This window comes from Pundamilia nyererei, unplaced genomic scaffold (assembly GCF_000239375.1).
Source record: "Pundamilia nyererei isolate P.nyererei 1_Seehausen unplaced genomic scaffold, PunNye1.0 scaffold00018, whole genome shotgun sequence".
NCBI classification, from domain to species: Eukaryota; Metazoa; Chordata; class Actinopteri; order Cichliformes; family Cichlidae; genus Pundamilia; species Pundamilia nyererei.
This window is the reverse complement of record NW_005187419.1, coordinates 103046-118753: the sequence shown is the minus strand read 5'-3', so window position 1 is coordinate 118753 and position 15708 is coordinate 103046. Positions and strand designations below refer to the sequence as shown.

The 15708-nt window shown below is 38.5% G+C and overlaps 2 protein-coding genes across 2 annotated transcripts; one reads left to right on the top strand and one right to left on the bottom strand.

Annotated features, from left to right (window-relative positions):
* Positions 1 to 15: 15 nt before the first annotated feature.
* polr3k (polymerase (RNA) III (DNA directed) polypeptide K) lies at positions 16 to 4062 on the top strand. Its single transcript, XM_005725987.2, has 3 exons — positions 16 to 269; positions 370 to 457; positions 2464 to 4062. Exons 1-3 carry the CDS (start codon positions 159 to 161, stop codon positions 2589 to 2591), a joined length of 327 nt encoding a protein of 108 aa, XP_005726044.1. The 5' UTR covers positions 16 to 158; the 3' UTR covers positions 2592 to 4062.
* A 2025-nt stretch (positions 4063 to 6087) lies between these two features.
* On the bottom strand, positions 6088 to 14981 carry cdip1 (cell death-inducing p53 target 1). The gene is made up of 7 exons (XM_005725986.1): positions 14964 to 14981; positions 14534 to 14634; positions 12794 to 12847; positions 9553 to 9705; positions 8774 to 8926; positions 8073 to 8349; positions 6088 to 6522 (listed from the first exon to the last, which is right to left on the bottom strand). The coding sequence occupies exons 4-7, from the start codon at positions 9626 to 9628 to the stop codon at positions 6411 to 6413; spliced, it is 618 nt and encodes a 205-aa protein (XP_005726043.1). The 5' UTR covers positions 9629 to 9705; positions 12794 to 12847; positions 14534 to 14634; positions 14964 to 14981; the 3' UTR covers positions 6088 to 6410.
* Positions 14982 to 15708: the final 727 nt, after the last annotated feature.

Genomic DNA, 15708 nt, shown 5'->3' with positions numbered 1-15708 from the left:
TGTTTCTCACCGAACTCTCAATATGGGTGCATCTCATTTTCTCTCCTTCTCTTCCGGTGCTCCACACGCAGCAGTGTTTACAGCTGAGTTCACAGAGTGCTAGTGTTATTTAATAGTTCAAAATCTAACAGGGTTTTGTTTTTTAAGTACGTGCTAACATGCTTCTTTTCTGTCCAACCTGCGGGAACGTGTTAATCGTCGAGGAAGGGCAGAAGTGCATGAGATTCGCGTGTAACACCTGTCCCTACGTACATAACATCACACGAAAGGTGAGTAACGACGAAATATTTCACATATAATGTATCACATCTTACATTAAGGTTAGCGTGGCTTCTGAGAGCCTCACCTTATCTGTTTAAACCCCTGTAGGTAAATAACAGGAAGTATCCGAAGTTAAAGGAGGTGGATGATGTTCTGGGTGGAGCTGCTGCGTGGGAAAACGTGGACTCAACACCTGGTGAGTGTCATCAAAATAGTTTATGGTGTGGTCTATGTATCTGTTTATAATCGCAAAATTAACTGGTTGAAGAAATATTGTTGTTGTTTTTTTTAATTAGCTTGAGAGTTAAGTTGTGTCTATCGTCCCGCATTCCTGCTCAAAACACCAATGTCTGCAGTGCCTTTGAGTGGTTTGTAATGCAGTTTTTGACAACTGGATACAGGCTTATTAGCTCAATGTGATTGCTGACAACAAGTATTGTTGGGTCAAAACTCTAAACACACACTTTCATGTCAAAATGAAACTCTTTAAAAGAAGCACTTTTTAAAACAAAGTTATCCAGCCAGCCATCCATCTTCTTCCACTTACCCGTGATGTGTGTGAGCAAGCGTGTGTTTGGATCAAGTCAATTTATCAGATTGAAACAAAAACTTCCCACCTGACCATGGACAGATTTTCCTTTAAAACACTGAGGGGAAATATGCACTTCTGAACTGTTGTTAGCATCCAAGTATTCCCATGGATGACAGTAGGGATGTATTTTGTTGTGCCATTTAAAAATGTAATTATTTAGAAAACCACTTGAGCTAGGTCCTTCAGTTTTTCGTTATTTTAGGGTAAATATCTATTAACACTGTCAATATGGACTGTCAAATGTGTAGCTCAAGTTAACAGTCATGTGAAAAACAGAGTTTTCATGTGCAATACTGTGAAAAACAAAGTACATTCTTAATTAAGAGGGTGAGTCCCTGCCAGCTGCTGCTACCTTAACGTTTGGGCACAATGTTGTCACTGTGTCAAACAGAAACTCCTCTGTATATAAATATTCTAGAGTTAAATGTGAGGCTGTCTATCTGACAGATGGTTAAAATTGCATCATTCAACAGCACAATGACCACAAGCACACCACCAAATGACAACAGAATGCCTGAAAAACAAATTGGGCTGTTGCAATATCCCAGCCCAATAAAAACATAACTCTACAGATAGATTAAAGCTCTAAGAAAGACAACTGTAGCTTTTTAACTATCCAGCTTGGAGACCTACACTTTATATTATAAAGAATAGAATTTTTTTTTGGTCCACCCTTGATGACATCAACGTGAAAGTCTTCTCCATATATTCTCTGGAACTAGATATATTTTTCTAATTCCTGATAACCAGGTGGAGTTTGTCAATGATATGATGACTGAGTCACATTTTAGGGAGCCAGCATATGCTAGAGACCTCCACTGAGTAAAAATGCATTTTATACAAACTTTTAATTACAGTGTGTGTCTGTCTATGTTTGTGTTTGTCTTTTCAGAGGATGGTAATTTATATGGCATTTTCGTACATTTCATTTTGTGTTGGCTTGTTTGTTTTAATCATTAGTGAGGTGGCTTTTATACTTCTTGACCGCTGCTGTCTTTGTTAATTTAGGAAGGTTTAGTCTATTATAATGGATACCAGGGATGGAAGAGCTAAAATTAATGTGGGGTTGTTAAGTGTGAGAGAAAGTTTGTCTTTGCATCATTACATTGCCGGATTGCACCCCCTTCAGGGTAGGACGTAAACAACAACCTTTCTGCAGGTTGTTGTTTTCCTGTGAATGGCAACACGGGCAAGAAATTGAAAGAATTAAAGTCCATTACGAGTCAAGTTCCTTCAATTGGTTACTAAAGAGCATTCTTTCTAAATAAAGACCAGATTTCATATTTATTTAACACAAATTACATACTACAGGCTAATAAGAGACCTCGATAATGTGTAATTTTTCTACTTAAGAAAAACTGAAGTTATTGTATTTGCACTCTGGATGACATTACTTTGGCCTCCAGGTGCTAGTTTGAGAAACCTGGCAGGATGGGTGCTTTAACTTTCTTATAAGTGCATCTTTGTCAAAATTAGGAACATCCTGTGTCAGTGATGCTACTCCGTGCATTTTTCTATATACTGCATGGTTGAATGGAATTAAATTAAATGAGCCAATCCCAACAGCATTAGTGATTCCACACTGACATGATGCACTTGTCCATTTACAGAAACGTGCCCGAAGTGCGAGCATCCTCGAGCATACTTCATGCAGATTCAGACCAGATCAGCAGACGAACCGATGACCACGTTCTACAAATGCTGCAACGCTCAGTGCGGACATCGATGGAGAGATTGACACCTTTTCACCTATAGCTGTGTTTTTCAGCTTCATTCACAAGCACAGCTGAGAAACATTTATTTTTTTGCTTTACATTTAATATTTAAATAAAATATCCACTTTCACAATTTCAAAATTGAGTTTCCTTCATGACTTTTATTGATAAAATAGTAGCTGTATACAACAGTCAAACAAATCTTTGACTTACATAGTTATACATTTCACAGACATTTAGAGCAATGCAGACCACCAAAATCCACAACAATGGTGTGCGTTACACCGTATTAATATTTCAATGCAATCCTTCATTTCATATTGATTTTCTTACAGAGCTCCGTTAGCCTCACGGAAAACAAAAACAAATGCACATAGAGTCAGGAACTTGCCAGTGAGAATGACTTGTTTCGATGTGTGACTTGTGCAGACAAACTCTGCACTTGGTGCATGAGACATCCAGCATGCTGATGGTGGAACAGTATCTGTTGGTGTTAAATTCAGTGGGATCGCAATGTTGGAGTTAATTTGTTATTTAAAGCTTTTTCCTAGCAAAGAGCTCACTATTTAGTATCTGTAATTGTTTTTTAACATGCCTCTGAGCAATGCAAGTCATCGGGAAAGGCTAACGCTAAGTCAGGGACTCTGTGGGAAGATGGTCCCACCACTGTAATGATAGTGCTGTACGTTAAATTATACATGTTAGCACCTCTCATCAGTGAGAGTGACTTGGAATGACTTTTCAAAATAAATTAACGTTATAACAAAACACTTAACAGAACAAATATAACACACTAGTAACAATTTTCTGTTTGTTTTGAAATAACTATTTTGAAAATCATCTTAAACGACCCAGACTCAGCATTTGGCCAGCGACAGGACAAATCACTACTGAGATGTTGTGAAGTGTTCGTCCATCAGTAACAGTCGAGCCCTAAGTCTGTCAGCTCTACTTCCATCTACTAAATTCTGAAAAGGTGCAACCATGGTGGGATTCACTCAGCTAACAGCAAACCAAAGTAAAAACCAAATGATGCATAGGTGGTCGCACTTTTTTTCCCCCCTAGACAAATGATGCATCTGAGGGGCAAAGGTGAACTTTAACTTAAAGTGCAAATAATGACTCAATCATCAAAATAAAACACCTTTACAGACAGAGGGCACTGATGAGCATTAGCTCAACAGTAAGTCACAGGACATTTTGTGACTACAGCCCAAATTAATAACAATATAGCAGGTTAACATAAATCTTGGGACTTTCCCAACAAGTAGATTTAGTAGCTAAATATTATAAATGGTTCATTTTGCTCACATTCAAAAGGGATCGATGATTAAAAGAAAACACTAGACCTGCTGGAACAAAATAATCAGACAAAGGAAAATAAAAGTTCAGTTCTAAATATTAAAATAATGAATTAAATATCTGACATCAAAGTTAAAAATTAACCCGTGTCGGAATACACTTGCTATAGAGCAGGGGTCGGCAACCCTAGGAAGGGTTAACTGATGGCACGACCATAGCTGGTCGTGCCATCAGTTAACCCTTCGTATTGAGCTGAGAAGGAACACAGTTTGTCCCGGACTTCAGCTACAATGAAAAAGACACAAAGCTGGATTTATTCTGTCGTTACGCTGCACGGCTGCCTCTTCTTCTCTCATTCTCTCCCCCTTCCTCTCCCATTGCTACTTCAATCATGAAGCTGATCAATGATCAGCTGATCGGCTTTTCTCTCTTGTTTGTTTATCGCCCACTTTGCGCCAGAAAGAAGAAACCAGCAGATGTCGCGTTAAACAACAGCAGCACGTTTAAGCTTGATCAGCTGTTGTTAGAATTTATTTAATATTAATTTCTAGTATCAGCTGATGTTTGCTGGAGCCACAGCTTCAAAAAAGCTGCTGGTCATGATATCGGTTTGGTTATCTGGTGAGAGGGAAACATGAAGATGAAACCAGGAGATGTCCTTACTGAATCATCAGAGCTGAACAGGTGATGGAGAAACAGGTTTACCTTTTAGGTGACATGAATGAGTTGAAGGGAAGTTATGAGCTGTTTCTGAGAGACAAATAACACCAGGAACCTTTTCTATGTAGCTGACAGCTGGTAACTGTGCAGGGGTGGGTCTAGCAAAGTGTTGCCAGGGGTGCAGGTAGGGCATTAACAGGGAAAGGGGGGCACAAAGAAATACTTTCTTATTCTCATTTAAAATGTCTGGCTGTTATTAAATAATTATCTGAATCTTACAACCAAAGTTTTTATCTGATGTAAAATGTATAGAAATCATACATATACCAACAAGACAGTGCACATCACTGTCACAGCAGCATTTGTTTTCATTCAAAGGTTTTATGGCTATAATACCTGGTGGGCCAGTCTCTAGTCAAAATGCCCGGGCCGATTTTTTGTCCCAGTCCAGCCCTGGGCATGACACGCAGTGAAATAATCTGAGAAAGTGCATAAAAAATAAATGGCCGCGCCAGCGGTGCCACCGCAAATTAGCTCACATAGACACATTAGTTGTGCCGCTTCTTAATGATGGTATCTTAGCTAACAAGCCCAACTATCAGATTCAACTTGTAATTGGCTAAAAATAACTTAACTGAAACCTACTGGTGAGAGGGACGTTGTTAGCTTTCCACATTCCGACACTTCAAAAGCTTCAGCAGCTTTCCGCTCAGCACAGCATCAGCACCACGGAGATACACGGATACATCCGTAGACTCGAGACAGAATTCACAATGCATTTTTGGGACTTTCAGGTTTATAGACCAATGTTTTATTTTCTGATCAAACCAGAAAGCTTTAATGAGCAGCTAGATTTGTCTCACATTAACTGGCTGAGTTAATGCCAGTTAATGCGACATCGAAGCAGCTGGAATCCATAGCTGTGTGTGTTCATGGAGCTTGCATTTTCACCTGCTGGACATCACTACCTGGCAAGTTTAACTGTCTTCAGAACATTGCAGAGGCCTTATTGACAGTATTTGGCTCTACATATCTGTGTGAGCCGGTTTTCTCCCACACGAAGAGTGTCCTCAGGTAGCCGTCTGAATGCTGGACACTCAGAGACCTTTGTATCTGAGTGGGAGACCAAAGATCACTTTAACATGTGTATCTCTGTATTAACAAAGATGCCACATTGGCTCAGTTTATTTATTTTTCTTATCATTGTTGTGAGGAGACCATAAATAGCATTTGTATTTTCTGTTGTACAGTTCATTTGCTGTTATGGATAAAAAGTGTCTTTTTTTTGTTTCAAAATAGCTGATAACTATTCGCTGATAGCTGCTAACATCTGCGAATAAATATAGAACAAGTGGTTCTATATAGTGTGTAACTGTTAATATAGAGAGTTATTAAATTTATTGCTAATGCAATCATATGGCACACTGACTTCTGAGGAAATTTTAGATAGCACTCGTCATCAGAAAGGTTGCCTACCCCTGCTATAGAGCAAAATTCACAGATGAATTCAAATAAAGTGACATTTTCACAGCGTTCTCTAACAGAGGCAGTTTTTTGTTTTGTTTTTTTCCTTTTTTTTATTCACATGCGAAACATCACAAATTTACCTGTGTGCCTCTGAGCGCCTTCACCTGCTGCGCTTAAGTCAGAGAACTGTACATTTCAAATGCATGAGAGAAGTATGCTGAACGGTATATACAGGAAATATGTTGTGAACTAATTAGAAAACTTCACTTACAATTTAAGAGGGCTACACAACACTTTGCAAAAATGTAGAGGGGTGGGGGGGTGGGGGGGAGAAGCCTGTCACTACCAGCAGGGGGCACTGTGGGTTTATGTGTGTGCATGTACTTGTCTCTGTGGCATCCAGCTGTCCATGGTTAGCATATACGCTTGTATGTATAAATGTAGCCCTTACAGTAAGGGCAGGTGTGTGTCACATCCTTGAGGTCATCAATCATACAGGGAATCAAGCAGCAGCCGAGATCACAGCTGTGAACGAGGAGCAGACAGACAGAAGATGAAGCGAAAATCAAACACCTGCTCATGATTGTACACGTTACGTACATTAAGCTCTCACAAAACAGTCACTGGGTCAAGAACATGGCAACACAGAAGCATGAAAAATACACCATCTGCTTATCTGCTCCAATCAGCACTTATGCAAAAGTTGAAGGTCACAGATGCCACAGTATACTGTTGTGCAAAATTTAAGATAGACACGATTAACAAGTTACTAAGTCAAGAACATATTATTGAAACACCATCTGTCTGAATGTTCAGGTAATATTTTATCTTCCAAAGTCCTTAACCTGTTAGCAGTCGGACGTACCGCCCACGGTACATTGGATGGTTTAGGGGACTAATTGGACTGCTAAGGGGTTAAAAGGTGAGCTGGGAAGTAATGGACGCTATAGGGTATTTTATTTTATTTATATACTGCCAAATTACAACAACTGTTGTATCAAGGTGTTTTATATTGGAAGGTAAAGTCCCTACAATAATCAAACGACAGCCTTCACTGTGGTGAATGTGGAAAGTAAAAACAGCTCCCTTTTAAAAGAAACCTGACAGAACCTCAAACCAGTCGTGGCAGGTAGCTGCCCCTCCTTGAGTCTGGGTATGCCAGAGGTTTTTTCCTGTTAAAAGGAAGTTTTTCCTTCCCACTGCTGACAAGTGTTTGCTCATGGGGGGGTTGTCTGATTGTTGTTTTTTTCTCTCTATTGTTGTGGGATCTTTACCTTAGAATAAAAGTGCTTTATTTGAGTATTTGCTGCTATATGAATAAAAGTGAAGTCTTTCACATTCCCTAACATGCTCAACTATGGACAAACCTGGGCGTGTCTGAGAGCAAGAGCACATGTGAGACTCCAGTGACAATTTAGTATCCAATAAGGGAGCTACTTCAACAACTTCCAACAAATGCAAAGCATTCTGAAAACTAGTAATAGTTAATCTAGCTAAAGCTGGAAACAACTTTCTTTTTTTACTATTTGAATAAAAAAAAACTAAAAAAAAAACAACCTCCCACCAATGAGCATAACCAGGCCACAAAGTATGAGACACTAGCAGCTGGTGATGTGTGACCTTTGTGTGACATATTTTTCAGCGTTATTATGTGCTGAAAAATATGTCACACATATATTATGTACAATATTCTGCAGTCTCCTGACAAGTTAAATGGTCAAGTTACTTTAGTTTTGTTGAAGTGTTGAGTAAACGTATAAAATAATTGCTTAACTTTCCAAAACACTACCTAGGCTACTTAATGCATCTAGTGTCAATAAAGTGAAACTTTGAATTAGTAAGTGTCTCATCAAGTAAATTAGCTCAATGGAAATGTAGCAATATAACAACAATCAGTATTCTGTGATAATGACCGTTTTATATTGTCAGATATATGATTCTTGCAGATTTTCTTAAAATAATTTATCATCCAGCTCTAGTTCTGTGTATTTAAAACTACTGTCACTTTTAGGCATTACTCATGTGTAAAAACAGCGAAAACCCACCACCAGATGTCTTTTCCAGGACCTACTTACCCTACAAAGAAGCAGAAGAGGCAGAAGAGTGTGTTCATGAGGCCGATGTCGTGGGAGATGCGGGTGACGATAGCCTGCTGACAGTGCGGACACACAGTCTGCACTGGTGAAGTCTGAAACATTTCACCCTGCAGAACGGTCACAGTGGTGGCTGCTCCTGGAGGAGCCAGGACGGTCGCTGTGTGACCTCCCATGTGGACAAAGTGACCAGGACCCGGGCCCATCTGTCCTGGCATCGGTTGAGGAAAGTGACCAGGTGGTGGTGGGTAGTGGCCACCTGCATTTAGACAAACCAATGAGAGTGGGTGAGCACAAGAACAGCAGTCATGATATTTAAGAAGATGAACCATAGCCTCAACAGTGACGTGAGCCAAAAGGAAAAATAGATTTACAAGCCAGTGAGCAATAAAATACTCTTTTTAGCTCTTTTACATTTCCACATTATTAATTCAATTTTCTGGTTTCTACCAAACTAAACTGAAGCCAGATAAACTATTTTCAAGTAATGAAAGTTAACAAGCTGAAGTGTGTGTGTGGGGGGGGTGTACAGCTATTGCAGTTTGTACTGTGCATAGCTGTACACCATGTCGGGTCCAGAACCATGAACACTAACATGCCCTGACAGCTTTAGAAGACAGTCACATATTGTGGGAGTATGATGCTTCATTTCCTTATCTATATATGCAGATAGTCTGTCGCACCTTGTGGTGGTGGAGGCATAGGCATGGGCATTGGCATGGGCCCTTCCCCAGGGACATGTGGTGGTAGGAAGCCTGGCTGTGTGGCCTCATAGGGTGGTGGACCATAGTCTGGAGGTAGGGGTTGTCCCTGTGGAGGACCAGTCCTTACCGCTTCTGAAATACAGCACACATTAAAAAGATGGCCCTGGAGATAGCCCCGCACAAGTCTGACACAACAAACTGAAGTTTGTGGTCTGAAATAAATAACTGCAGTAGTACACGGCTGCAAGTGCATGACAACATGGGTGTTCACTTCACTGGTCATCTATGAAGCTTTCAAAGGTGAGACCATTATTTGCTGTGATTTACATTTACTGTTCTTCATCAATCTAGCAAATATTACAATGAAGTCTCTCAAGCTCAGTGAGTGCCCAAATTTCTCACATCAACTGTAGGGAAGTGGTCAAACTGCTTTTGAATTATCTCAATGCACTCAAGAACTTCTCTTTTTCATTGGTTAGTATATCAGAGTAGGTAGGCTCCATAATGAGACCAAGCTGTAATAACTTAGAACTGAGTCAGACTGATATTACAAAAGGTAAATTTTGACTAAATTATTCAAATCAGACTGGATTTAAAATGAGCAAATTACAATTTTTTTCAACAGTTAAAACGGCCGCAGATGTACTTCCTCTTGAACTGAGGAAGTTTACCGAATCACTCACACTGAATGTAGAACATATGTCACCACCAGTACCACTACTGTAACATTCACAATCCTGTGTGTTCAGCTTTATTACCAGGTTGTCCATTTTTCTCCTGGATGAGGGGCGCACTGGGACCTCCGGGGTACGGAGGGGGAGGATCGCTGGACATACTGGCCGGATGTCTGAACTAGCAAATGGGTCGGACACGTGAGCTCCACTCACAACTCGACAGGTTGACTTCCCTCCCTGTGAGGAATAAAAAATGAGCACAGTTTGAGTCCCCTGGCTCATTACTCTCTGACACAGTCATAAAATGTTCCATCAACAGTCAGAGAGGCTAATGAAGGAGCTGATGTAACTGCTGATGTCAGTCTGCACATACTGTACCATAAGTTTCAGGGGAATTGAAAGATAAAGAGAGAGGTTTTAAGACATCTTAACGCTGGCAGTGTTAATCACATTTTCTTGGTTTATAGGAATACTGCCTGGCAATAAAACAGAAGTAAAAGCAAAACTGTTCATTTGAACATGAAAACAATATCATGATGGGTTTACATTTCATTTGCAATTAAAACCAAATTATTCAATTGCAGTCTTATAAACCAAGATAAAGCAGTAAAAACCATAAGATGACCAGAGTAAGTGTGATTACTGTGTGAAAACCTGGATGATCTTGAGTGCAGTAAAGAATGGTAAATGGACTGGTTCTTATATAGTGCTTTTCTACTCCGAGCGCTCAAAGTGCTTTATACATTCACCGATTCATGCCCAAGGATATTTGGCAGGAACCAACCTTCCGATTACCAGATGACCTGCTCTACACCTCATGAGTGACAGCCACCAGTTAAGAAGAAGCCTTTAGCAAAAGCAATTCCAGGGAAGGCCTGAATTAAATGAAGAATGAAATGAACTGCTAGGTGTGAAACCTTCAACAGCAATACAATCGTGAGCTCCTCCATCCTTCCCCGGTGCTCAGGTTTCGGCAGGAAGCACCTCTTCTCTCTGCTTAAATAATGCAAATGGTGTCTGAATGTAAGGTGCAACAAATGCCTCGGAGAAGAACAACAATTTTGGGGGGAGATTTAAAAGTATGTATGTCCAGTGATGACAACTCCAAAGCACTAAGGCACAAGCAAAACCAAAGACTGTGTTATTGCATGGTGCTATAATTTGTTCTAAGGAAACACATCATTTGCATTTTCCACCTGTTAGGTCAGAGAAGTGAAAGTACTAACACAGAAAGAAGCAGGCTCTCACATCTATACATGAACCTCTACATACTTGAAAATATGTGTAATAGACTACACTACTGTTAATACAACAGACCCCTTAATTTTAAAGACTAAACGAAGTCTTTCTGATGAGGGAATGTCTACAAAACAGTCATGGTTTTTCCTAAATCTGGCTAAACATGTTTTAGCCTTCTGATAGGACTGCAATAAAAAAGCTGTTTATAACAATGGGCAAAAAAAATGCCAAAATTGAGACTTCTTTTAAGTACGTTATACAGATACTATGCCTCTACTAAATGTGGACGAATCGTGTAGGCCTGTTTTGAAACAGCACTGGCACGCCAACACCTCTGATCCAAAGATGTCTGTGTAAGATTGATTATAATATTTTAATTCTCACATAAACGGTGGCAAGTCCATAAAGTACCACTGGAATCTAGTACAAACAAAACCCACTGAAAAAAACTTCCTCCATCTGTTTTAGTCAAATGTGAACTGACTTCTTAAATATGTGAGCTTATCTGGAGAGGAAAAGAAAGGTGCTGCTACACAGAGACGAGTATACAGACAAAGGAGGTTTGTGTGGACTAGATCATTCCTCGCCGACCAAAGAAAGTGTTGAAATGTCTCTAGACTTCAGTTTGTTTTGATGTTGAAATGTCACTACCCTATATTTTTAAACTATGGGAGACCTTTTTATTCAAACTGATATAAACAGAAATGCCCACAAAATAAATAAAGATTGACTTTAAAGACCAGCGGTGCAAATTTTGAGCCTGTCCCAGTGATCTCCTGATATCATTTCAGCACATTCCTCAGTTATATTAAGGTGTTCAAAGCATATGATGCTAAAGAAGGTGTTTGCTAAGTGCAGAGGAGAAAAATAACAAAAGAAATTAAACTGCAGAAAAATTCTCCTTTGCCATTTAGTCTTGTTAGCTGGGGTTTCAAATGTACCAAAATTGTATATCTGTTTGTTAATACATCATTTATCAAAAACATACATGCACACTAGTCGCTGTCAAATCAATAGCACAGATTAATAATTTCCGTTAGCAAATAAATACACTTATGTGCACAGCAAACCTCAAATGATTCTTTCTGAGTCAGAAACAAACCTCAATGCTAATACTAAATATGCCACAAACCCTACCTATTAAATGTAGGTCAATTATGTTAACTGACTCAGTGATGTTTCTTTGGGCTGAAAGCTGACTAACCAATGTGCTCATTTATCAATTTCTATAATGGCATCTACACTTATAAGCAGCAACAATAACAAGCTCCCCTAATAGAGCCACAACATACACTCCTGTATTTTGAGGCTGCATGCTAGCACTGGTGTAGTTCAGTCAGTTTGACATTTCTCTTTTCTCAATGTATTATGGTGTTTTTTTGTGTATGTTTGTCTGTTTAGGTATTTTTTACAAGAAATACCAGGCCTTACTTACTAGGGTATTTTACCATGGTAACGGATGCTGCAAACCTAACCTGCCTTGAACTAGGCTAAATTGCAGATTAGAGATCAACAGGTATGAAATGACTGCTGACAGACCAATGAGTTCTAGTGAAAACAAGGTCACCATTCCCAGAAGATCCCTTGGACATCTGTGCACAGGTAGTTGAAGTGTCTAAAGTCTTTGATTTTCCTTGACGAGCAACAGCATTATTTTACCTTTGATATTTTTTTCCTGCTGGCTGCAAGCAATTTCACAACAGTTTTAATGTACTCTGAGCACTAATGATCATATTTGATACTTCCTAAAGTTGTATCAAATTTGCACTAATTTGGCCTAATTTTCAGTTCAGCCTTTGTTATGTGTTTAATCCTTCATATTTTTCTTTTTTCTTTATCTTCCTATGTAAAGTCAGCCGTTTTGCAGCAAGTACACTTAGGTAAAACTGTGATTGGTCAGATACTGTTAGTAGCACCACTTTTTAAGCTGACTCAACTTGATAACCAGCTGTGACCTCTTACCGGTACTCTGATTGCCAATGTTTGAATCGAGAGAATAAAAAAAAAAAAAAACTGGGTGTGTTAAACTTGCTTTGTAATAAAGGGCTAATACTACTGCTACTACTACTATTACTAATAGGTTTACCTGATATGACTGAAATTAGGGATTCCTCCAGAGAAGCCTGAGATCTGCCACACCCTGTAATATGAGCAAAATTCACCATTATTTTTTTTTTTTATTATTAAAAATGTACAAGTTAAAAGAGTACATTATTATGAAGCCAACACTGTTATTAAAATCTACACTAAAATTTACAAAAACAAGTCAGTCTTTAGCAGTGAACTGAAATAAGACACTGCTGCTTACAATGCTGTAAGCCATTAATGAAACTGTTGTAAATAACTTGTTAACCTATAATATGTCACAAGCCTGTACATACTTATAGTTATAGCATATTCATAACATATCTTCACACTGTGTACATTGTAACATACCCATAATAGACCCATATTTTGTACCCTCCTACCTATAATAGACCAATTTTTGTAATATATCTATTGCCAAAGCACTTCTGGATATATGCAAACTGCATTTCGTTGCCTTGTACTTGTGACATGTGCAATGACAATAAAGCTGAATTCTATTCTATTCTATTCTAAGATAAAAGCTGCAATCAGTTTTGCCAAAGTCACTTTTATATGCCCTTTACTTATCCGAGTTAAAAGTCTAATTAAGATTATAAACGTCTTTGTTAAGAGCAATTTTGCCAACAGGGCAGCAGAAATGACAACAAATATAACACAGTAGTTCTATGAAGACATTTGAAGTGGCCTGAAAGGATGGTTTGATTAGCATTTAGAATACACTGAAAATACAAATAATGTCATAAAGATACTTGCATAACAGCTATTTTTTTAATTAACTATATAACCCGTTTGTAAATCCTGTTGACTACAGCCCATTTACCGATATAAACAATGATAATGGTCATTTTTTTAAAAACGATTCAAACGTTAACTATCACTTTCTCAGGTTGGTAATTTCACAACCAACGAGAAGAAATAACTATATTATAACTAATATATATACATATATGTGTGTCTGTATGTGTGTGTATGTGTTTCTTTTTTTAAGGCTGAAATTTGGATTCTTCTTGTGTCCAGAGCAAACAAAAAACAAAAGTGAAAAGAAAACTTATACGTGATCGCAATAACAAGTACTAACTTCGGTGCCTCCACAAACCAAATATCTAAGTTTACTGAGTGTAACTGCTCCCAACTTATTGCGACAGTTTTCCCAGATAAGCAACTAGCCAGCTAGCTGGTGTTTTTTAATAATCCTGTAGCGGATAATCCTGCTCAAATCTACTTGCACAACTAACCATGAATAACTTAGTTACGTAAGTGAGGCCAGAGGAAGCCAGCGGCGATGTTAATTTAAATTGGTGCTTGGATTTAATACATGTGGTAGGGTAGCTAGCTAACTGAGAGGCAATGCGGAGTGATGTGAACGGTAAAATAAGCCGTTGCATTCGTTATTTCTACAACATCTCTGCAATTTTAAAAAAAATACGAAAAAGAAAGAAAGAAAGAAAACCCGTGAAGGACAGCCGGCAGGGAGTGTTTTCCTGTCAGCCGTTGAGGTCATCTTAAAGACAGCGATGTGTTTGTTTAGTTAAAGCATGTCTGTTTGGGTAGCAGTGGTTAGCTGGCTATAGCTAGCGTCGCCATTCGTGACACAGAAACGACCTCGTAAAAAGAAAAAAAAAGAGATGCGGACAGAAACGGTTAAGGAGTGAAGACCCGGAGGGCTGTGGAGAAGAAAACCGTCTCCGGTCACGACTCTTTAACGGGGCAACTGTCAGTATGCTGAATGCCAGATTACCTGGTTGTAGATGAGACGCCAGCCCGCTGCGTGAAGTTGCTTGACGTTAGCAGCTCCGTCCCTCCTGAGGAGAGTCGACACCCGTCGAGATGGATTTACACCTGACGTCATTAATCAGGAGTTACACGAGCTGCTACTCAAAACTTCTACGTCACATTCCGCTCGTTTCCTTTTGTTTAAGTAAAATACGAATTAACTTCTTATCCTGTAAATAACACTACAAAAATAAAACTATATTAAACAATAGCATGTAAACAACCATTACTTTTTTACATTTTTATTATATAATTATTTAGAGCATTAAATATGATTACAATATTTTTACGACATCGCATACTTTAGAAAGTGGAACTCCAGCATTATATTCATTGTTTATATGTATTAGTCAAAGCCTATATAGCTTTTTTGTGTGATTTGGAGATCAATCTACCGCTTGCCAGAAGATTCCAGTTGAAACTAATAGCTGACCTTCGAGTGTTTAAAATCGTTGTTTACTGACCTCCTGCGGTCGAACTGGAGAACTGCAACGTTAGTCAATTAGTCAACGTAGACAATGTTAGTGTCAGTGAAGGCATAATGGAAAGACAATGGCAATGCTGTAAAAAAATAAAAATAAATAAATAAACCGCACCATTGTTGTTTAGTGAGCTAGTCTTTTTTATTATGAATTATATATTCAACATCATATTTATTATGTTTTAGCTTTATTATTCTGTCGCCAGCTATTCAGAGTCAGAGCTGGCCCAAGGTGCCTAAGACCATCACCTCCAACCAACCCTCAGCACTACAAATATTAACTTTAGTTAATAGTGCTAATAGTAGTCCATGCTTAACCATTTCTGCCTTGTACAATAACCATTATCATAACCATTCCTGTACCATAACCATTATTATTATTGTTGTTGTTGTTATAGATTATCGCTATGGTGGCTTATTAGTGTGGTGAGAGGTAATTAAATAAACCCTGCAGACAATGAATTTATGAAGTATAAATTTAAACATAAAATATAAGGATATCTGTGTACAGTCTCACAGTTTTATCAATATGTCTCTAAGTTTTGTGTTTGAACACATTAAAGAAATGCTGACAAAAAGTGATTTTTATATATCACATCATTACGCATTTAATCTAATTTACTCTAATGCATTTTTAATACACTTTTATTGGGCCCAAC